Source organism: Fonsecaea pedrosoi (assembly GCF_000835455.1).
Source record: "Fonsecaea pedrosoi CBS 271.37 unplaced genomic scaffold supercont1.2, whole genome shotgun sequence".
Taxonomy (NCBI): domain Eukaryota; kingdom Fungi; phylum Ascomycota; class Eurotiomycetes; order Chaetothyriales; family Herpotrichiellaceae; genus Fonsecaea; species Fonsecaea pedrosoi.
The window spans coordinates 2355401-2377342 of NW_013550614.1; the positions used below are offsets into that span (position 1 = coordinate 2355401).

At 51.6% G+C, this 21942-nt stretch overlaps 13 protein-coding genes across 13 annotated transcripts; 8 read left to right on the top strand and 5 right to left on the bottom strand.

The window, feature by feature from the left end:
- Positions 1–125: 125 nt before the first annotated feature.
- Z517_02796 (uncharacterized protein) lies at positions 126–1283 on the bottom strand (the record flags this gene model as incomplete). Its single annotated transcript, XM_013431905.1, has 1 exon — positions 126–1283. The coding sequence occupies one exon, from the start codon at positions 1281–1283 to the stop codon at positions 126–128; it is 1158 nt and encodes a 385-aa protein (XP_013287359.1).
- A 1262-nt stretch (positions 1284–2545) lies between these two features.
- Z517_02797 (uncharacterized protein) lies at positions 2546–3567 on the top strand (the record flags this gene model as incomplete). Its single annotated transcript, XM_013431906.1, has 4 exons — positions 2546–2564; positions 2631–2688; positions 2752–3104; positions 3155–3567. 4 exons carry the CDS (start codon positions 2546–2548, stop codon positions 3565–3567), a joined length of 843 nt encoding a protein of 280 aa, XP_013287360.1.
- A 618-nt stretch (positions 3568–4185) lies between these two features.
- Positions 4186–4644, top strand: Z517_02798 (uncharacterized protein; the record flags this gene model as incomplete). Its single annotated transcript, XM_013431907.1, has 1 exon — positions 4186–4644. The coding sequence occupies one exon, from the start codon at positions 4186–4188 to the stop codon at positions 4642–4644; it is 459 nt and encodes a 152-aa protein (XP_013287361.1).
- Positions 4645–6493: 1849 nt separating this feature from the next.
- Positions 6494–7835, top strand: Z517_02799 (calcium/calmodulin-dependent protein kinase; the record flags this gene model as incomplete). The annotated part of the gene is made up of 3 exons (XM_013431908.1): positions 6494–6742; positions 6796–6952; positions 7003–7835. The coding sequence occupies 3 exons, from the start codon at positions 6494–6496 to the stop codon at positions 7833–7835; spliced, it is 1239 nt and encodes a 412-aa protein (XP_013287362.1).
- Positions 7836–8572: 737 nt separating this feature from the next.
- Positions 8573–9510, top strand: Z517_02800 (uncharacterized protein; the record flags this gene model as incomplete). The annotated part of the gene is made up of 2 exons (XM_013431909.1): positions 8573–9186; positions 9309–9510. 2 exons carry the CDS (start codon positions 8573–8575, stop codon positions 9508–9510), a joined length of 816 nt encoding a protein of 271 aa, XP_013287363.1.
- Positions 9511–10325: 815 nt separating this feature from the next.
- On the bottom strand, positions 10326–11443 carry Z517_02801 (uncharacterized protein; the record flags this gene model as incomplete). Its single annotated transcript, XM_013431910.1, has 4 exons — positions 10326–10801; positions 10869–10990; positions 11081–11389; positions 11436–11443. The coding sequence occupies 4 exons, from the start codon at positions 11441–11443 to the stop codon at positions 10326–10328; spliced, it is 915 nt and encodes a 304-aa protein (XP_013287364.1).
- A 1210-nt stretch (positions 11444–12653) lies between these two features.
- On the top strand, positions 12654–12878 carry Z517_02802 (uncharacterized protein; the record flags this gene model as incomplete). Its single annotated transcript, XM_013431911.1, has 1 exon — positions 12654–12878. The coding sequence occupies one exon, from the start codon at positions 12654–12656 to the stop codon at positions 12876–12878; it is 225 nt and encodes a 74-aa protein (XP_013287365.1).
- A 205-nt stretch (positions 12879–13083) lies between these two features.
- Z517_02803 (uncharacterized protein) lies at positions 13084–13479 on the bottom strand (the record flags this gene model as incomplete). The annotated part of the gene is made up of 1 exon (XM_013431912.1): positions 13084–13479. One exon carries the CDS (start codon positions 13477–13479, stop codon positions 13084–13086), a length of 396 nt encoding a protein of 131 aa, XP_013287366.1.
- Positions 13480–14276: 797 nt separating this feature from the next.
- Z517_02804 (uncharacterized protein) lies at positions 14277–15137 on the top strand (the record flags this gene model as incomplete). The annotated part of the gene is made up of 1 exon (XM_013431913.1): positions 14277–15137. The coding sequence occupies one exon, from the start codon at positions 14277–14279 to the stop codon at positions 15135–15137; it is 861 nt and encodes a 286-aa protein (XP_013287367.1).
- Positions 15138–15902: 765 nt separating this feature from the next.
- Z517_02805 (uncharacterized protein) lies at positions 15903–17163 on the bottom strand (the record flags this gene model as incomplete). Its single annotated transcript, XM_013431914.1, has 2 exons — positions 15903–17075; positions 17140–17163. The coding sequence occupies 2 exons, from the start codon at positions 17161–17163 to the stop codon at positions 15903–15905; spliced, it is 1197 nt and encodes a 398-aa protein (XP_013287368.1).
- Positions 17164–18060: 897 nt separating this feature from the next.
- Positions 18061–19041, top strand: Z517_02806 (uncharacterized protein; the record flags this gene model as incomplete). The annotated part of the gene is made up of 1 exon (XM_013431915.1): positions 18061–19041. The coding sequence occupies one exon, from the start codon at positions 18061–18063 to the stop codon at positions 19039–19041; it is 981 nt and encodes a 326-aa protein (XP_013287369.1).
- Positions 19042–19403: 362 nt separating this feature from the next.
- Z517_02807 (rRNA-processing protein CGR1) lies at positions 19404–19721 on the bottom strand (the record flags this gene model as incomplete). Its single annotated transcript, XM_013431916.1, has 1 exon — positions 19404–19721. The coding sequence occupies one exon, from the start codon at positions 19719–19721 to the stop codon at positions 19404–19406; it is 318 nt and encodes a 105-aa protein (XP_013287370.1).
- Positions 19722–20489: 768 nt separating this feature from the next.
- On the top strand, positions 20490–21566 carry Z517_02808 (uncharacterized protein; the record flags this gene model as incomplete). The annotated part of the gene is made up of 1 exon (XM_013431917.1): positions 20490–21566. One exon carries the CDS (start codon positions 20490–20492, stop codon positions 21564–21566), a length of 1077 nt encoding a protein of 358 aa, XP_013287371.1.
- Between the last annotated feature and the right edge of the window lie 376 nt (positions 21567–21942).

Below are 21942 nucleotides of genomic sequence, written 5' to 3' on the forward strand. Positions count from 1 at the left end.
GATGAAGCCGGTTTCCTCTATTCAGTGTCTCAAGAATGTCAAAGAATGCAGGGCTTATTATTGAATAGTCAACAATGCAATTTCACGATGGGAGCATGCACGTCAATTATACTCTCTCCTAGTTTTTAATCTCTAAATTCCCTGTTATCCGCACCAAAGTCCCTCACGTCGCCCAAGGGCATCAATTGGAAGATGCTGCCCTTGCACCTCTGTTCCACCATGCGTTCGGCGAGCGCGATGTTGGCCTCGGGAAACCCTTCGTCCCTCAAGCTCTGGTAGTAGGCCGCGACGAGTGCCTTGCCAAGACTCGTGAGGTCGTAGTCCTGGCCCGGTGTGGCAGTGGGTGCGGGACGGATGATCCAGACGAGCGTCAGGGGCGGGTCGAGTGGTTCCAGGCCCGGCTGGACGTGGGCGCTGAGGACCTCGTCTTCTTCCTTCTGGTGGTGGTGGTGGTGGTGGTCGTCGCGACCGGAGGCGGAAGAGCGCCCGCGGGGTCGACGCAGCACGAGCGCCATGCCGCCCGTCGAGGTATGGATCTTGGACCGCTCCAGTGCGTACGCTCTGCTGTCGTGGTCGTCACCGTGGTCTGGCGGCTCGGTCTCGAAGAGAGTGAAGGGCACGCTTCGCGAGACGGGGGGTACCGCACCGGGCGAAGTACTGGAAAGATCTCGGTCCTCGGCGTCCATCAGGGCGGCGTCCGCGGCAGCAACGGCGAGGACCATCGTGTGCAGGACTTCGGACATGTCTTGGCGGCGGTTCTGACGACGGACGTAGATGTATTGCAGGTACGGCACGGCGTATTTCGACCCTTTGCCTAAGCTGTCGTCGTCGCTGTCGTTGGTGACAGAGTCTCCATTGTTGGCACCATTACCGATCGTGCTCTTGGTTCCTGTCCGGGGCGGAACCGGGAGGACACTGAATTGCGCGGCCCCAATCGCCTCGCCCTGGTGGTCTCTAATCCCGACGATTCGATAAGGCGCCAGACCTTTTCTCTCGCCCTCCGCTTGAGCCGCAAGGCGCTCGACGATCAGATCTGACCGTTCCCGCTCGGTCACGCGGGGGAAACTGTGGGTGTAGAGCGGGTGATACAACGCCGAGAAATCGGTCGCAGAGACGAGTTCTATCAGACCGATGTTGGGGAGGGCGGTGCGTTGGAGGCGCGACGGAGGCGTCCGGCTCAACGTGTCCAGATGGGTGGACGGAGGGAGGTGGGCAAGGAGAGCGGACAAGGAAGGGGAAAGGTAGGGGTGGAAGATCGAGGAGTAGGTGGTCGTGGATGACATTGCACTGTTCAACAGCCAAACAGAAATGTCTATTGTAGATATTTGGCGGATGTCACGGTGAGTATTCTTTTCTTGGACCTCCCTGACGATGGTATGTCTTCATTGCTGTCCCTCCTATCCGCGGCTCCGAAGAACTGAAAAAGAAAAATGAAGTAGAAAAATAGATTGCTTAGACTGGCCTTTGCAAATGGCTTCTCGATTTCATTCTGTCCTTGACATTGACCAGATGACCTTACGAGATTTCAGGCAGTGTGGGCGAAAATTTCGATAGTATTTCAAGGTGTGAGAACTCGCAAGCTGGGTTCCGCTAGAGCCCCATGGGCGAAATAAGGGAAAGATTATGAAATCGTCGAGCAGAAGCAAAGACCAAAGCGGATGGCAAAGAGCCAAAGAGGCATGGAGGTCAGCAGCGCATGAGTGTGGTATGTTTCACCGTAAATGGAGTACTGACCGTTGTACGGGGAATCTTAACCCCTGGTAACGTAGAGCCATCTTCCACGCCTCCATAGGTAACGTCTCTCTGTCACGGAAGGCGCGATCCGTTAGTTAGTTAGATAATAGTTCGCAGCTTCTCCTCACAGAACACAGCCAACATCTTCAGAACTTGAGCTTACACTTGCTACTCTTCCTGAAGCAGAACTGTCAGTGGCTTATCCAGGTCCAAAACTGCTTGCTGAAGACACATATACCTGGATCCCGTCGAGTCGAACCAGGAGGCTACCCGCGCTCATGACCACAGAACTCGCCTGGCAGGAGTGTGTCAGACATGGGTTGGGCACTTTACAAGACCATTCCGCAAAGTCAAAGCGACCTCGACTTCGAAAGTGCCGTACAATGACAGCCTCAAGTTGAATCCTATTTCCTGCCCAGGCCATCAACAGCCTCTGTACAGTTCCAGCCACACCGAGGTCCGCGTCTGCGTCCATGAACAGAACTTCTCCGCACATGAACTCCGATGTACACGATGCACCCCGCCCCGCCTGCAACCCAGCTCGCCAGTTGGACAGAGCAGACCCCTTGTGGCATCATGCTTTGGCGGGACCCGATTCAAGACAATAATCAAAGCTGGACAAATGGCTCACCCCCTCACTGGGGTTAGTGGTTCCGAGGTTGCTTGTTGGCGATGCTGCTTGATGGAGAGGGTGGCTACCCAAGCGCCGAGCATAAAGAGACGTGAACTGGAAATGTTTCGATCAATACGGGGATCATCCACATTCACCTAGTCATCATTATACTACGGCCACTCTCATCTCACCACAAAGATGACTGAATTTGCATTCGGTAAGAACCAGGTTGTATCTCATTGCATATTTCCGAGAAAGGCTGACACCCATGTGTAAAACATAGTGACGGGCGGAGCCAGTGGCATTGGCCGAGGGGTGGCGGAAATGCTGGTGAAGAACAAGTATGTACATCCGTTCTTTGTCTACAACCGCCTACCATGTGCCATTATCTGACAGTCACTTAGTATCAAAGTTTTCATCGTGGATAGAGACCTCGACGGAGCCCAAAAAGTTGTGGATGAGCTAAACAAGGGTTCTCAGATGGCAAAATGTGCTCAGGTCGACGCGGCCAGCTGGAATTCGCAGGTGAAAGCCTTCAGTCAGGCTGTGGCAGACTTTGGCCGGATCGATTACGTCTACCCCATTGCAGGCATCGGCGAACGCGCGTGGATTCCCAACGACCCTTCCATGACTGGCTTCGTGCAGCCTGATCTGACCACCCTCGATATCGACTTGACGGGTGTTCTGTACACTGTGGCGCTGGCTGTGCAACAATTCAGGAAGCAGCAACCAGGAAAGAACGGGTTCAGGGGCAAGAGTAAGTGTTCTGACCATTTTGCAGGGGTTTGGCGGCTAATCATTTGTCAGTTGGGTGTGTCGCCAGCGTCTGCGGGCTATACTGCTGTCCCACGCTTCCTGTGTATACTTCAGCCAAACATGGTGTCGTCGGGTTGGTCAGGAGCTACGGCAAATACTTGCCAGAAGAGAAGATCACGATGAACGCAGCATGCCCAAATGTAGTTCGTACCAATATCTCTGCCGGAGCTTTTTACGAGAAGCTGGACAAGGAGGGATTGTTGACGCCCATCGAAGGAGTTATTGGGGTTTTCGAGAAGCTGCTTGGGTCGGACGCGACGTCCGGAGAGACGTTTGAGATAGGGCCCAACTATAAAGACCAGGGAGCAGTACCTCGGAAGGGCATTGAGTGGCTGGACAAGGAAACGGAGCGGTGCTTCGAGTTGCTGTACCAGAGATCCCACCCGCTGCATGAGCCTCGTTGAGCAAAAGGTCTGAGAGCCTGAGGTGGGCGACCACTTGTTCATGCAGACTCTGATTTGTATTAGCTACTCTATCATTGAATTCTCCTGAGATGAGGAATGCCTCCCGAGTAACCAATGTAGTATTTGGAGATGGTGCTCCCCCGCAAAAGGGCTTTGACAGTGACGTAACTGATAACAATGGTCCAGACAAGGCTGCCTAGCTGCACATCGACAAACTGCCTAGGAAGCAAGTGTCCCGAGCTCTCACTACCAAATTGCGGGTGACTGCGGCGAGCAATCCGTTCGCTGACGTTGCCGTCTCCCCTCCTCCGTTTTCTCCGCCAATATTATGTACTACCAAGTAACATGTATGAGTAGCGAGCTACCTCAATTCACCCCATCCACCATTGATATTGTCGTGGTTTGAAGCTTGTTCGTTGGATTCACACGTTGGATTGAGCTATTTCTCTTTCACTTCTGGCTGAAAGCTCTGAGACTGTTTGCCTTGTGAGCTAGCCATTGAGCAGCCTTTTGCTGTGCTTGTGAGATCCATTCCTCCGTATAGCTGAGACGTAGGTCCTTCCTTGCCTGCTTACCGACTCCATCCTCTCACCACCTCCACAAACAACAAGAAAAACCATGGCAGCCATCCACCGACCTGCGCATCTCACGCACCATGCGGCCAAGCTCGCCTCGGCCGCCTGCTTCGAAAAGGCCCAAGCCATCGGCATGCCGATGAACATCGCCATCGTGGACGCCTCGCTCTACCTCCTCCACTTTGAGCGCATGCCCGGCGCCAAACTCACCTCGGTCGATATCGCCATGAACAAGGCCTTCACCGCCGCAGGCCACCGCGCCCCGACCTCCGTCTACAAGGAGAACGTGTGGCCCGGCGGTCCGGCGTTTGGGCTCAACAACAGCAACAACGGCAGGTTCATGTATGTGGCAGGTGGGATCCCGATTGTCGTGGACGGCGAGGTCGTGGGTGCGATTGGGTGCAGCACGGGCACGCCGGCGCAGGACACCGAAGTCGCGCAGGCGGGTGTTGATGCCGTGATGGCCTACGTCAAGAAAACGCAGTCAAGGCCAAAGCTGTAAAGAATTCGAATGTTTATATCCTGGGGCCAGAGGGTTGCATCGGCTATTTTGTTCCAACAACCTTGCCCATATCATGACGAGACGACGGATAACGGGCAACGGGAAACGAGGAGATATCCTGCGATGCATCACATGCTAAGATGACGTGCGAGAGAGTGTGGGCAGCACAACCCCATTCCCGAACACCATCTATGGTCCTCCTAACACGCCAAACTGGGAGGGAGAACAAGTGATGCCTGCCTGCCTGTGTTCATATGGGACGATTTATAAAAGAAAAATATTTTTTGGTGATGATTGCGTTGCATTGCAGGCTTGGAAAGAGCAAAGGAAAACCGGTGTTTGGGGGATGTACAGATATACAAAACACATTTTTTTCGGGGAGAGTCCATTCACTCAACTCACTCACTCACGCTACCTACCTACCTACCTATGTCTGCCTGATGACCTAATATACACTTCCAGTCAGGGCGGTCCTAATGTATGTAGAAAGAAATGTAGAAAGAATTGTAGTGTCCAAGGATGATTGGGTATTCAATCCACGTGATCTAGACTACCTTATTTCCTGAATGGAACCAGGTCTATCACGCTAGAAATCTTAAGGTTACGTGGCGGACCTGACCCTTTTGCGTTGTGAATGTACTGGATAGATCGAAGTCATAAGTGACAGCAAATGATTTGAATGTGCTCTTATGACATGGGCAGTTGAATAGGCGAGAAAGAAGCCCTTCCTCTTACCCTGGCTCTCGAGATCTTTATCGCTGCTGGATCAAAAGTGCTGGGCGAGGTGGATCAATGGAAGGATTTTGGCAGGCGGGAGGTAGGATTTTGGATCGAGAACTGGTGCGGCTAAGGGGTTGATGGTGAGACCCAAGGCTGGAAGTCCTGTCCTGAAGAGTGTGGTTAAGCCTTGCAACGGGGTTTGGGCCTTCTGTGCGGGTTAAGTATACTGTGCTAGGCGCATGACCATCCATTTATGACACAATTCCGCAGTCTGGGGGGGTGTTGTCTATCATACCAGAATCGCTACATATTTCCAAGTGGCTACATGGAGGAGCTCGTATAGACCGAAGATGGACTTTTCAGCCCAGCGACTTCTGGCTGCCGGATTGGTGAATAGTCTAAGCCTGAACCCTGCCACAGCCGCCACAGCTGCACCTAGTGAACCTCAGCTGGGAGCTTGAATCCTCCCCTTTCTGGGCTCTCGTGGCCCCCTCTTGCAGCTGCTCCCTCTCGTGCTCCGCCACGAAATGGCCCCCAATGGGTTGCAGGCAAGAGGGTGACCTTCTGCCAGCGAACCTGCAACTTCCACTCTTTGTCACAATTTATTTTCCTGCTAACTCGGATCAAGTGTCTGCAGGCATTTTTCTCTTCTGCCCTGACCGTCTCTGCACTCTTGTCCTACCTCTCGTGTGGCACTGTGCTAGACCAACCTCTAATCACTATCACCCGCGCCAGGCCTACCCCGCAGTCTCTCAAAAGACCTTTACGTGTGGCTGCAACCGCGTTACGAGGCAGGAGAAGACCTGGGGGAATACAATACCGTCCTTCCTCTGGTGCTCATAGCAAGATCCTACCTCGTCTCTCTGTCGCTCAAACCTTGGAGGAGTGTCAAGACTGTCGTTGCAGGCGTGGCCTGAACTGTTGCAAACATGAGCGCATGTGAGTCCCTGCATCCCCCCTCAACCACACCTCAATATCTTTGGTTTCCAACAAATGGTGGACGATTGTGTGTGACAGGCCTCCTGGCTTTGTCTCTGGACTTTGGGACTCGGCCGAAACGCTGAGTTCTCTCAATGCGTTCAATTGTCGGAGAGTCGAGGCTGATGTGCAATGAACAGTCTCTGGTATGATGAACAAGCTGCAAGGCCAGCCTGACAGCTACGATAAGAAAGCCAAATACCGCTTCGGAAAGACGCTGGGAGCAGGAACCTATGGCATCGTTCGAGAGGCGGAGGTCGGTGGAGAAAAGGTTGCTGTGAAGATTATTCTCAAAAAGAGTGTCAAAGGCAATGAGCAGATGGTATACGACGAGTTGCAGATGCTGCAAACCCTGAGTCATCCACACATTGTTAAATTCGTCGACTGGTTTGAGTCGAGGGTAAGACTTGCACTTCTGTGCAATCAATGTGGCAGGAGACTGACAAGAGACAGGACAAGTTCTACATCGTGACCCAACTGGCCACTGGTGGAGAGCTATTCGATCGCATCTGTGACAAGGGCAAATTTACGGAGAAAGACGCCTCGCAGACCATTAAGCAGGTCCTCGAGGCGGTCGATTATCTCCATGAGCGAAACATTGTCCATCGAGGTAGGAACAAAACCCTTTTGCCTGCAACGCTTCCTGATCGACTGCTACAGATCTGAAGCCAGAAAACCTTCTCTATCTCACCAGAGATCCTGATTCCCAACTTGTCCTTGCCGACTTTGGTATCGCGAAAACACTAGAGGGTCCAGGTGCTGTCCTCACCTCGATGGCTGGATCTTTTGGCTACGCCGCCCCCGAAGTTATGCTCAAACAAGGTCATGGCAAGGCTGTGGACATGTGGTCTATGGGAGTCATTACTTACACTTTGCTCTGCGGCTATTCTCCTTTCCGCTCTGAGAATCTTGCAGACCTCGTGGACGAATGCAAGAGCGGTCGGATTATCTTCCACGAGCGGTACTGGAAGGATGTCAGCAAGGATGCCAAAGAATTCATCTTGACACTATTGCAACCGGAACCCAAGCGACGGGCGACAAGTAAAGAAGCACTCAAACATATCTGGCTGACTGGTGAGACGGCTTCGGATCACGATCTCTTGCCAGAGATCCGATCATACCTGGCGAAGATGAAGTTGAAGCGCGGTATCGAGCTCGTCAAACTGGCCAACCGAATCGACGCCCTCAAGATGCAGGACGAAGAAGACCCCGGTTCGCCTGACTCAAACGACATACCTGCAAACGCACAAAATGCTGCCGGCTTAGCGGTGAAGAACCACGTCCGGGGAGTTTCTCCTGGACGAGGTCTTGCCACAAATGAAACAGGAGAGAGGAGACCTCTGAGCAATGCTGCAAAGAGTGCAATTTTCCGAGAAGTCGTTCTAGCCAAAGTCAGGGAGATGAAGGATAAAGAAAAGACAGACAAGCTTGTTGCGGATATCACAAAGGAACATGAAAGGAGGAAGAGCTTCACTGGTGCACGCCCTCAATGAAGATGGCGATATTGGCAGGAGATTCCTGGGCCAAACGATCGACCACTTTGGCCGTAACCAAATTTGTCCGGTGTCGACAGGTTGGAACGACATTGTCAACGATGCCATCACAATACCCCATTGCTAGTGGTGACGATGATGGTTCTCAGTATGTTATTCACGGGCGACGATCATGAGCTTTGTTATCTGGCGGCATGAAGCCGCTTTTCGAGCCAAGTGTTGAATGCTTTGGAGTGACTTCAGGGCGTAGCGTCAAAATTCATACTTTGTTCACAGGCGCAATGTCGATATTTCGTATTCGGACCGCTGGCTGTAACAAGAATACACCCATCCACCTAGTGACGATCCTCATCGGACTGAGCTATACCGAAGCCCGTGCAGAACATGTATTGTAACATTCTCCTCACCTCACCAATACCCATGCATGTTACCCTGACGAGGGTAAGCAGGATAGGCTTTCTGCAAGAGCTTCTGTCGAAAACCCAGACCCTACTGATCATCAGCTCTCTGGAAGATCTGGCTTTGATAAGTTCCGGACACCCAGCAGTGCTGTTGTGCCGGCCCGATTGTACTATTGCCAAATTCATAGTGCTATCTAACTGTGTATTGAGAGGAGGTTGTCTCTCTCTCTCTCTCTCTCTCTCTCTCTCACACACACACAGTCCTATTCTTCTCTTTAGATTCACATTCCCTGCATTTCTCTAGGAAATCCCTATTAGTATCTGTTGAGCCCCAAAATGGCTATGGAGTCATTCTTCAGAGACCGGGTCTACGCCATCTCCGGCGGCGCAAGTGGAATAGGTCTGGCGACGTCAAAACTCCTCCTGAAGTACGGCGCCAAAGTCTCTATCGGTGACATTAATATTCCCAGTGACCTTCTCGCAGACCTAGCCGGTGGCGACTCCCCAGCGGGAAAAACGGCCGAGAACAAACACATTCTTCTGAAAAAGGTCGACGTACGGTCTCGCGACGACGTCGACTCGTGGATCGCCGAGACGGTGGAAAGATTCGGAAAGCTGGACGGGGCGGCAAACCTCGCGGGCACGATTCCCAAGGACCACAACATCGGGGCCATTGAAGACGTCGATGACGAGCAGTGGCGCTTCGTCTTCGACGTCAATGTGCACGGCATGATGAACTGCCTGCGGGCGCAGCTCAAGGTCATTGGGAAAGACGCGAAAGGGGGACAGGGAGAAGGAGGCGCCGTCGTCAACGCGGGGAGTGGCCTGAGTCTCCAGGGAAGGGAGTACACGACCGCATACACGGCGAGTAAACATGCGGTATTGGGCATGACGAGGTGTGTGGCCAAGGAGGTGGGGAAGAGGGGAGTCCGTGTCAACTGTGTCGCGCCGTGAGTTTGTCCCTTCTATATCTCCCCAATCATCCTTTATTTTTTTTTTCCGTTTACACGTGAAAGGTGCAAAAGAGAAAGTAACATCTCGCTGATTGTGATTGTGATTGTTTTTGCGCCAGGGGCTTCACAAACACCCCGCTGATGAAGCAATCCATGGCAATATCCGAAGGTTCGGCGTCGGCAGAGGACTTTTCCACTACCGCCCTTGGGAGGATGGCACAGCCGGTCGAGATTGCCGACACGATCGTCTATCTATTGAGTGACAAGGCGAGTTTCGTGACGGGGGCCTGTGTTTCTGTCGACGGAGGGTGGTTTTGTTGAAATATACATACACACCAGAGAGAGGAATTGGATTGGAATCTTTCCTTTTGCTTCGCTTCCGTACCTTACTTCTGCGTTCTTGAGAGGACATCACGATCGTAATCACATCGGTACCAAGCCCAGTGGTCTCTCGTATGTCTCAAGCCTCTTCTAGAGTGACCATGATAAATGTACGAGGTAATATATACTCTAAATCGGGGATCGAGTAAGGATTCGGCGCCTTGCTCATTGTCATTGGCGGACGGCGAAATCGCCGAAATCGGGTGGGCGGGCACAATTTCATTCTACATACCAGCATTGGTCGGTGTGCTGCATTCCAATCACTGGGCCACCGGACAACACCTGAAGTAAGTAGCACTATACCGTTGTTGGAAGAAGGCAAATGAGGCCAGTCTACAGTTGTTTTTCAGATTGACTGATTCGTCATAAGGAGCTTGTGAATGACAAGATGCAGGCTGGGACACCATGGGGTTATATTCGCATTGGTAGACTCCTATGGATGGCCCGGGTTATGGAACAATCCGTTCCCAAATGCAGGGCCGCAGCGAACGGGGGTTAAGCTCATATCAATCACGACAGGCCTTCGCATGCCACTGCATCGCCCTCATCCAGAGAGAGAATTTCTGGAAGGTCATTGACATTTGTCACACCCCCGAGGATCTGAATCATGAACCCTGGTTCAACGGTGGTTGGGCCACGTGGGACCAATTTGTCCGCCTCAGGGACGTTGATCAACCTGCTGTTCCGTGCAGACGCAATAACTAAATACTCTTTGCGGTTTCTTAGGCTATGCTGAGCAATTCGTCTATTATTGTCTAGGATTCTACGTCGCTATCTTCATTTGCCTCACTGGCTCTCCTTTCAACAATCTCGACTTGCACCCTTGCTGTACCGATGGCTAAATTATCTGCCCTTACTACGACAAGTGTCAAGGTCGTGCTACCCGGGTTGATGGCGCAAAAGCTATACTCTCTGACGGTGCCCGGGTGCTTGTTCGCTGTCTGTAGGACTAGGTGCGGATTCTGCACTTCAGCCCATCTGGATTCGTGAGTATTAGAGGCGTCGCATAACTTGACGCTGAACGAATCGCCACAATCGACGTTGAAACTGCTCCTGTCAACTGCTGTCTTCGGCATTTCGTGTTTCGAAGGCGAGACGGCATGTGCTTCCAGGTGAGTGTCTAGCTTCGTGGCAAAGGCTAGGAGCATGCTCGTGGTAGCATCCCTGAGGAAATCTGAGACAAGACTGTCGAGTCTTCGATAAGTGGGATATTCATAGCCCTCCAAGAAGTCTACGGCGAGCGGAAAGTTAGCGGAGAGTGTAACTTCGTGACAGTACGTGGCGATCTTATATCCTACCTTCTGCGGGTTCATGTTCGGCAATGACCTGTATCCACATCGCATCCCGCACCCAAAAAACACTGCTGTCTGTTTGCAGCGCGACTTGGCCAAGGTGCGCATTTCTAGTGACCTTCAACACACTAGCTTGGAATTAGCGCAGATAATCCACCATCATTCTCTGGGCTGTGGTAGCGTCTGTGCAACTCGTCACTATAACAAAGACAATGCACGGAGGCTCGATATCGCTGGGCAGCATATACTCGGCACGGATGAATGTAGTCGTCGCTTTGAAGTGGGGAACGACTATCTTGGGGTCTCTGGAAACAATGCCTTCGGCCAGACCAGCGATGGTTTTGGTGTTCAGAGAAGCATTGTTCTTAGGGTCAGAGTGTAGATTCCCCTTTCCGGCGGAGTTAAAGGCCTTTTGAGCTTCAGCGTCAGGGGTATTCCTCGAGGGGCTTCTCGAAGTAGTGGCCCGTCGTGGAGTATTCTTTTCGTCGATCTTTTTGTGTTCGGTCCTCTGCAGGAGCGTCTGAATACTGAGTGTCAGATTATTCGGCTATAAATTTCTTCCTTCACCTTTACCGGATCATTTCCAGCGCGGGTAGACATATATATGTCTGTTATCTACAGTGCTCCAGACATTTTTGACCATCGACCAAGAGGCGAGGGCAGAGGTCTTCGGACCCTTCTACCTGTGTGATTCTGTGTCGCTTTGTCGTGCCCGCCTGGTGTCTTTGCAGAGACTCGGTATCGCAACCGAGTCAATGCTAGGGCGTTAACTGATCTTTTTTGTGATGAGTTCTGCTCTGATTTGCTTCGCGGAATAATTCTCTGCGAAGGTAGAAGTTGTAAATTTGAAGAGTCATTGACAAGGCTGAGGCGCAGGAGAGGAGTGGTGAAGAGTGATGGGAAATTGACGATGATCACGTGAGAACAAATCAGGCTGACATGGGAATGGCTTGGCAGGCTTAAACATCTACGAGGCGAGGAGGTAGGTATAGTAATGTGCGAAATCGGTGTCCTGCTTCCCAGGGTGAGTGCGGTAGATCCTCTTCTATCCTTTTTCTGCTTATAGTTAAACTTGGTTTCGCTAAAGCCTCCAATTGTTGCTGGGCTAGAGTCAGATGCAAAAACAAGTACGAGGTACATGAAACATGTGTCATTTAAACCGCCCCCAGAAAGCCGTTTCGTGCCGAGGCACAGGCCTGTCTGCTTACTAGTCCCCGCTACCAGCAGGATTGCTATTCGCTATCATTTAATGTGATTTCAAAACCACAATGCAGCAGAAACCAACGGCAACCTTGCTTTCAATTGATGCCGTTGCTGCCGACGGTGTCCTACATTATAGGTCTCGAATCAGCGCTCTACATAAGATTACCATGAGTAGGGACGAATGAGACTTGAGATGTCTATGCAATGTCCGCGGCGGTCTCGATGGTGATGATAGCGCGCGCTCCGGCCCTTGAAGGTATAAAAGAGTGGGAGACTCCTGGCCCTTATGAAGGGTGTCCCAAGCATTTCATCACTGACACCGGCATTCCTTACTACAACGTATTATTTTGAGAAACAAGCTCACAAGAAGCTCATAATATGTCTCAAGACAAATACTTCAAAGTCTACAAAGTTCAATATCGTTAGCTGTGCAAGATCCAGACATGCCGCAGCCAAGATATCACACTGTGGTCAGTACTAACTTATCGTAGGAAGGCTCTGAACTGACTTAGTCGTCAAATCTTTGTTGAGACGAAAGATGACAAGAGCGGAATTATCCACCACGTTGTTGGTGACTTGGTAACTGGCATGACCTATCAACAGAAGTCAGGTCTCCAACCCGAACTGTCTCAGACCTTCTATTCGAAACAACTTCTGGGCAAAGTCAAAGCAAGCAAATATGCTGATATTGGCACAATCTGTGCCCAACAACCTGCTCCGCACAAACAGAAGAAGCTCAATCCAAAGACTATGAAGACAGAGCCAATCAAACCAAACGGTGACTTCTATCAGCCTGGAGAGCCACGTGCTTGACTGGTCAAATGCACTGAGTGGACCGTGGAACGTGCAATACCAGCTCTGCAGACAGCACGGATTCTTGAATAGATTATTTTGTGGCATCTGTGCGCAAGGGTCAATTTGGGTTTTTAATGTCGGGCACGGTGTCAGTATATGGATATAGTATAGCTTTGTGAGAATGGAGTGATATGATCAAAATGTTCATGTTTACCTAGTATGGCTACATAAAAATGTCATGGTATACCGGCATCAGTACAAGCGTCTCCACAGGATATGGGTCGAGGAAGACCTCGACAATTTGAGGCCAGTCGTTGTCCCAGCGGAAGCTCGTGTAGCATGCAAAGTATTCGAAGTAATCAGGGTACCAACCTGCATCCTCCCAATCAAGTATTGTCAGCTCGAAGCCGTCTTCATCGTCTCCATTTTGTAGATGTGTTCGAGTGATAATGATATTTTTCTTCTGAAGCTCACCATGTGTGAGAGTCGGTTGGTGGCCTGTAAGTGATATAGGAAGATGTTTTTGGAGCCATTCAACACGAGCCATATGTTGATTATTGTCGGTATAAATCTGGCGGACTCTTTCTACCAAGCCCAAGCAGAACTCCTCCTCGGTCATGAAGGACCGTTAATTGCCTTTTGTGTTTCTGGAGTCCAAAAGAGAAAGTAGGGGAGCGGCCCATGGCACACATTCCCATAGAATGGAGGTGAAGGTGGCGCTAGAGATCTCATTTCGTTGATAATCTTTCTGAGCTTGTTCAAGATCATTGACCGCTCGTTTGATTGAAGACTTGGCCACAGACGTTCAAGTGACTGTCCAGCAACGTACTGCATCAGCAAGTATGCGATGCCATCTTCTACATATAGAGCGTATAACAACGGTATAGGAGTCGTGAGGTTCTGACGAATGAAAACCATATTTAGTCCCTCCTGAATCCGGCGGCTTGTTTGTGGGCCATATTTAGCGACAAAGTGGACTCCGACCCTAGCAACTCTGGAGGCTCCTTCAACTAGCGTGCAGGTTGCGTTTTTAATATCGGAAGTGGTAGGTAAAGGAGCCGGTAGGAGGGATGTGTGGCAGTAATATGGCAGGGACGGGGGTTTCCACATTCATTGTTGAAAATGGATTTTCAGGAATGTTTTTGAATTCTCGAACATGTACCTTGGCGGAATCCCTGGAGCACAGTGGCATCGGATCAACATTTGTCCGCTCTAGCCAGGAGGTTGATCGCACTGCTGAGAACTCCGGGATGGCTCAGGAAGTGGCAGGTGAGCCGACTAAAGGGCAAGCAGCTAATCAGAATAGGAAGATGAGTGATAGGTTTCTTCCAAAGTACCGAGTCAACGAGTACAAGCTGTGCTTTCCCCCTCGCACTTTTATGTCCGGACCACACGCTTGGATGATGTGCTGCTAACATGTCGGTCCAGCGTGTGATCTCGCGCGCCTCTCGTGCGCTTTTTCCCTCGAGTTCTCCTTCATCTGCGTCCAGGTACTACTCCTCCGCACCCCGGCCCGCAACAGAGGAATCTAAGAGTGCGCTCCCCCCTCGCTGGCTCTCAGACATCAAAACCCGCATTGGGCGATGCATCACCTTCGGTCTCCCCCCAAAGCTGGTTGAGGAAGCCGGCCAGGTCCTGCAGGTCCTAGCCCGAGACTGGCGAGAGCTCCTCGCAGGCAGCGAGGGCTACCTGACTTCGGAGAAAAGAGCGGGCTTACACAGGCAGAAGATTGTCTGGGGCGAACAGGACGCCATGGGCCACATGAACAACACGATGTACGTCCGCCACGCGGAGAGTGGACGGTGCAACTGGGTCCGCAACTACAGTAGCCACGTTGACCCTGCCCACAAGCAACGGTGGGAAGATTTGATATCCTCCAAGGGCATCGGGTTGATCCTAAAGAGCATAACTGTCGACTTCAAATTCCCCATGAAATGGCCAGACCGGGTCTCTGTGTACCACAAGCTTCGGTACCGGCCGGACGAGTCTACAGATTCCTTGATCCTGGACGTGTTGATCATGTCCGAGGTACGCCAGCGTCCGGCGGCCCGGTGCTTAGAAGATGTCGTGGTGTATGACTACAGGGTGGGAAAGAAGAGCACTCTGGAACCGTTCATGCTCGAGGAATTCAAGAAGACGTTTGATTTACAAGAGGCCGCGAAGAAGGAAAATCATGCCAAGATCGAGTGGATTGAGGAGCGCGTGAGGAGCCTCGAGACCGGATCCTGGGATAGACGTGATGCGAAGGAAGACCTTGGAAGTGCCGGAAGGCAATGACCATAACCTCACCCGCATGAGAAGGGACTAACAGCGCTCCCGGAGGTGCTGCGAACTGGCAACGCTTAGTGCCAAGGACCCTGCCCACCACTGGCACGACGTCTGTGGAAATGGTGGTGGTCATGATGATGCAGGCAAGCACGTCCTCTCCCCCAACGTCACTGATTAGACTGTGTTCGATGGAAGCGGAAAGGAAAAGGGAACGGGAACGCGATCGAAGTCCAAAAGGCCCCCAGGGCTAAAAGCTTCAGCATCGATATCACCCCACCTCTAAACGACGAACTGTCTTCAACGATGCTGATTCTGGGAACATTGGCACTCCGAGAGGGAGAGTCATGTCACGGTTCATGCCCGCCAAGGACCTTCACACCTTGTGACGGTTCTTGAGAGGCAAAACGGCCACTGGGTTGCTTGCCATGAACGCTTGTAGAGCGTTGCGTAGCCAGTGAATTAGGCACCGACCCCTATATTTGTGGATGAATTTCGCCTGTGGATCACGGTTCCGATATATTAACCAAAGATGGTTCTGAAAATGTCACGGATAGATAGCATATAGATTGTGAATATATGATTTATAAAGTGCAGCAACCCTCCAACAACAAACTATTGTTTATTGCACAATGTTTTTTCTGTCCTACGAAATTTGCTGCCTGGGTCGGATCCGTCATCCGACTTGATGACCCATCTACTCGTTCCAAACCTTTGGCGCCAAAAGCAACTCGTTACCCAAAGCCAGATGATTACCCAACAGAGATTCCGCCAAAATTAGTCGTCCCGGTGGTGACTTCTTTTGATACTTCCAAACCTTTTCTTCAATCCTCCACTCAGCCTCTTGCTGATGCTTCCACTTCTTCCGAGCCCCTGGCCGTCATCCCAGCCTGATCGATCTGCAGTTGGTGGAACAGGGCCGCTCGAGCTCCTGTTGCGACTCTTCATTTCAATGCTGTTGTTGCCGCTGGCCTTCTGGTCTTCGTCGGAGATTTTGTGCTCCTTCAGAGCCTTCTCTAAACTATAACTTGGTTCGCCTTTGCCTTTGACGTCGCTGGGATCATATTGCACACCCGGCCAGCGTTTATATGCGCCACCTTCCGGACTGCCTTCGATCATCATGTTGTCGCCCTCTTCATAGTTGTAGACGTTTCCATTGCGATCCATATTCCCTGGAGCATATGCCGCTACTCCGTCGAGTGGTCTGTGGCCTCTGACGGAGTCCATGATCTTCTCCCTGGGTGTTGCCTTGAGAGCTTCCGCGTTCGAAGCCGCTACGGCCGCTAGTGGACTATTCAACGAGTTGTTGCGGGCGAACAACGTGGCGTCGTACGGTCCGCCGTGGTGATAGGCACCACCACCAGTCATGTCAAGGTTGTCAATGATGTCCGGCTGGATGTGATGTTTTCTGGTTGTGTGGCGCGACCGATCTGCCACAGCCTTTTGCTTTGTCAGGGTATCGAGCGGCCGATGAGACATGTCCCCCGGGTAGCGCTCAGAGAGGGAGCTCCCGCGTCGGCGACGACCTTTATGAGGGCTCGAGTGGCTTTCATCTCCAAAGGCTTCTTGTCTATAACTAGGAGACTGAGGTGTTGGTGGTGACCGTGGAGATTGAGGAGACTGTGTATAATGGTTGGGAGTGGCTGGAGAGGTTGCGGAGGGCGGTGGTGAAGGATACGATTGCGGAGGGTATGGCCCTTTGTTGCCCGAGATAGGAGAATAACCATTACTGTTCAGGGAAGCAGACCGCTTGATCTCAGTTGTGGTGCTGTTGGAAATGGAGTTCTTGCGGTACGGGTTGTTCTTTGAGAGGCGTCTTCCGATAAGTTGCTTTGATTGAGGGGAAGCCTTGACAGGAGCGACAGTCGCACCGGGTCGGAAAGTGTTCCCTGGACCATCTTCCTGAGACGGTTCTGGTGCGTTCAATGGATCAAGCAGGTACTTGGTAGCCTGGACGGAAAAAGTGTCAGTCTTGCGCCTACTGATTCATTGCGAACCTAGATATGTCACATACCCAATTTTTGTCGCCTGTATCCATGGTCCAAGCTCGCACATGCGCAAATTCGTGGGATTGAAAGACGTCTCGTCAAATAGTCCTGCGGTAAGAATAGAAAATAATAAAGGAATCAGAAAACGGCTATCTCAGCTTACACGAAGTGAAAAGCTTAAGAGGAATTCTTCCCACCTACACGCATCGAGCGAGGTCAGGTATAATTGGAGGTTTAAAGGATGTAGAACGGAGCAAGGCGGGCAACAAACCCTGCTACCGATGTCATGGTGGAGAGCACCCTGGAGGGAGGGTCCCTCGCAAGGTCGGCGGGGCTGATAGCCAACAGGTCTGGACTCCAGGGTGCGCACTTGGGACACACTAGGCACCAAAGCCACCCTGTCATTGGGCTTGTGTCTCGACGTCATCCACTAAAATCAAGGCTCAAGGGGATGCCTGGGGATAAACTTCAACAGCAACTTCTTCATGGTGCATTAAGGCACTTGTATCGAGTACCTCGTCGAGAAGTGGTTTTATGCATTTGCTCTATATTACAATCCTGAAATCAACATATTTGTGCTTGAGACTCCCTGTTTCCCGGCATCCCGGTCCCGAAGGTCATACGAGTGCAGAATTTCTGATTTGCACCTGTGATTTTCCTCCTGCGGGAACGACTAGTGGACGATATGCACAACTGAGACATTGTCCTCGTCACCACACCACGTTGTCATTTCCACCTGCCTCCAAGCCACCAAACCTCAACACTGCTTGCTCAGCGCTCCCCTGTGATCGTCACAGGTCCCAAGGATCCGAACCTGCTCAACCCCGGCCAACCTCCCAACTCTATTTACAAGATCTCCTCCTATCATCAAGCTTCGATACACGGCTTGGCAGGCACATTGGCCCTTGAGCCATGCGCGTTTCTCAGGCTATTGCTGAACCTTGACCATGGTCCTTGTTGACTATCCAGATTCGAGCTCTGAAAGTGAGGATCAAGGCACAACCAAAGAGCCTATAAAGCAAAGGTGTGGGAAACGAAAAGCTGAGCGCATGGAACCAGAAGGACCGGAGTCCAGTGGGCGCAAACCTCCTCCGCCGCCCTTACCAAGTTCTTTTCACTCGCTTTACGCAACCAACGTAAGAAGTTCGACTACCGATGACCCTTCCTTGCACGCTGGTCGCACGCGTCAAGTTCCCCATGCGGTAGGTAACTGGCCCACTCATGTCTACCTTGAGTGGTACCCATCAAAGTGCGACCTTGTGAGCCTCGATACGGTGGTACAGAAAGCAGGTCTGGCATTAGGAGGTACGAATGAAGGCTCGAAAATCGATGTACACAGCTTCCTTCACTCTGACTTGGGTGCACCCTTACCACTTCACATCAGCCTATCCGCGCCCCTTGTCTTAAGGACGGAGCAAAAGAAACAATTCCATGCCCGTCTCGAATCAAGGTTGAGGGAGGGGCGCATCCAGCCATTCAGGGTCAAGGTGTCAGGACTCGACTGGGTACCGAATCACGACAAAACAAGATTCTTCTTAGTTCTGAAGCTCATGAAGCCTGAAAACGATGAATTAAACAGGTTGCTGTCAATATGTAATGCGGTTACCCGGCAATTCAACCTGCCTCAACTCTATGAGGGACCCTACGACACCCGCAAAGCTCCGAAGTCGCTGCAAGCGAGCAAGACAACACGCAAAGTGACTGATAAGTCGGATGCCTTTCATGTCAGCATAGCTTGGACTCTTGATGAGCCACACGATAGAGCCAGGCAAGAGCTCATCCGTCTTGTAGATGACAAGTTGCGAGCGTTGGAGGTGAGCTTCCCACTTCTCAAGCTCAAAATCGGGAATTCTGTGATCGATAGTCCTTTTACAGCCGGTTGTGGTGGAACCATGAATGACAACCATATCGGTTCGGTTGCCTTGTGAGAAGGGTGACTTCCCGCATCTGTCTTTCCCGTCACAAAGCTTCGACCTCTGCAGCTTTATGCTCAGCTGCGAACACACGCGGCCGTCATTCCAGCTCGGCACAAACGAGGGGTCTCGAGTCTGCAACTCCCTCGACACACCGACTCGTCTGACACGAACACTCGGCGATAGTGCTTCTGGCTGGAGAATGGTGCGCTGTTGGACCTGAACAAGCCAGAAAGCCCATCGTGACTACGACGGGGGTATTTTGCTTGGTCTCTCATCCGCGACTTGTGAGGAGACATATGGCGAGCAGTCCGGTCAACTTTGGATAGATATTCGTGACTGGGCTGCCAGTTGTGGTTTCAGTCCAGCACAATCCCTCAACTTTTCAGCAGCTTATTCCTTTTCTCTCTTCGCTTCCTCCTCTCGACCAATTTCTGATGCATCTTCTCTGCCATCTTCTCATACCGTTCTTTCTCCTCTTTAGCTTTCCGTCTGTCCTTGATGGCCTGTATCCGTCGATTCCGCTCGGCTTCTTTTTCTTCTTTCATTTCTTGTTCGCGGGCCTTGGTGGCTTGTTTGAGCATATCGAGTTCTTTTCGTTTGGCATATGCTGTCTGGCCTGCTGTAGGGCGGAAAGGCTTCTTGGGAGCATGCCAGTTTTTGCCTGCATATCCAGTGAGTTTCACAGAATACATTTCAATTGATGTAGCGTACCATTGACCCTCATCCCGACTTTTTGGACAGAATCAGTTGAAGCTTTTGGGTGGGATGATTCTGCTAGCGGAGATGTTGCCCCAGCCGGTGGTGGCTGGACAACAGACATCTTGTTCGTTGGTCCAAGTGGTAGGGGCTGGTAGTACCCAGTGCGCCTCTAAGCCTGAAGGTGTCCCTCTCAAAGAACAGTGCACAGGACAAGGTCCACGTTTGGCGAACATTTGTAGTGGAGGCTAGCAAATAATATTTCTTATCTTATCGGGATCTGAGCAGTGCAGAAAAAGGCGGGTCTGACGTAGTCAATTTACGGCAAAACCTCAAGGGCATCACTTACTTGGAGTCTTGTCCGTGTTGCTGTCAGACTCTTGATTCTTTTAGCGTATGCGACTTTTCCTCATCGCCTCTGTTTGTCCACAAAATCTTTTTCGCCATTCACTCCACTCCTCGACGTACAACTGGCGGACCCCTCGATTGCCAGGTTTTGAAAGATGAATGCAACACTTCATGGGCTCTTCTGAACTGCGCCCAGTCCTGCCATGCATTAGCAGTCTTGTGCTTGATCCCTGACACAGAAAATTTTCTCGACTACATCCTGCTGGTGTGTCACTGCGCTTTATTACTCCGCTCCATTTTCGCAAACGACACCGACACCGCTCTTCCCTCGCTCCACGGAGCCCCTCTCACACAGATACCGCAATATGTTACAACGATAGCATTTTCCCGTCCCTTCTCCTCCATTTATCCTCTGCATGGCAGCCTTCAAAGATGAGCTACAGTCAGTCGCTGGCTTCGACCAGAGCAATGGTCAGAATCCCAGCACATCTACCCTCCGAGAGTCGGAGGTCCTGCATACCCCTCCGAGCCAAGGCCTGGAAGCGCTCAAGGACATAGTCTATGGATCAACAGCTGGAATACTGGGGAAATTTGTCGAATACCCCTTCGATACGGTCAAAGTTCGACTACAGTCCCAACCGCACGAGGCTGGCGCAGGCCCGCGGCTGCAAGGACCCCTCGATGCCTTCTCCGCTGCGTTTCGATCGCCTGAAGGGCCTGTTGTGTCTCTGTACAGGGGAATCAGTGCCCCCTTGCTCGGTGCTGCGATAGAGACATCCTCGTTGTTCTTCAGCTATCGAATCGCCCAGGATATCATTGTGGAGGCAACACCGTCACTGCGCGCGCAACGAGATCGAGATTCTCACGGCAAGGTCGAACTCCCCTTCTCCTACCTCGTTGCTTGTGGTGCCACCTCAGGAGCATTTACGTCTCTCCTTCTTACACCGATCGAACTCATAAAATGCAAGATGCAAGTCCCATTGGCCCCGGGCAACCTCGCCTCAAAGCTGGGATACTCGACGACTCGGCCACCCGGCCCCATGCAGCTCATCACCACAATCTTTCGCACCCAAGGGCTGCTTGGTTTCTGGCATGGACAGCTAGGCACACTTATTCGCGAAACAGGCGGCTCGGCTGCATGGTTCGGCTCCTATGAGGCTGTCAAAATGTTGTTCCTCCGCTCGGACCCTACTGTGAAGCAAGTATCAGATGTCAAAGTGTGGCAGCAGATGGTGGCGGGAGCAGCGGCAGGGATGTCTTACAACTTCGTATTCTACCCTGCCGACACGATCAAGTCACGCATGCAGACTTGCAGCACCGATATTGTCGCTGGACAGAACAAATTAACCTTTCTTTCCACTGGTCGAGACTTATGGCGAGAACAGGGACTCAAGGGATTCTATCGAGGCTGCGGCATCACGGTCTTCCGTGCGGCGCCCAGTTCAGCAATAATTTTCAGTATCTACGAAGCATTGCGAAAGTATTTCGGCTGATAGCATGGATGCGGTGAAACAGTCCGTCGCGGCATTCTTTCCCACCACAATGGCACTTTGCCGATGGTCGAGCAGTCAGCAAGACGGAGCTAGCGGACCAAAAGACGTGAGCATACCCATTTACTCTAAGAGCCAGGCGACATAGTTGCTTGACACACTATCGTCGTCAACCTTCATCGGCTTAGAGGGTATTAACACCACAACAAAAATTCCGATGTTATGATGGTTACGGTCTGACGCGAAAAGAAGGGGGTTTCTTTGGGCATCTAGCGAGCTTCGAGCAGAATGGACCTCGACAGCACGATCAAAATCCATCTTGCGGCATTTTCAAAGAAAAAAGGTTCGAGAATGAACAAAATCAGCATTCAATAGACAT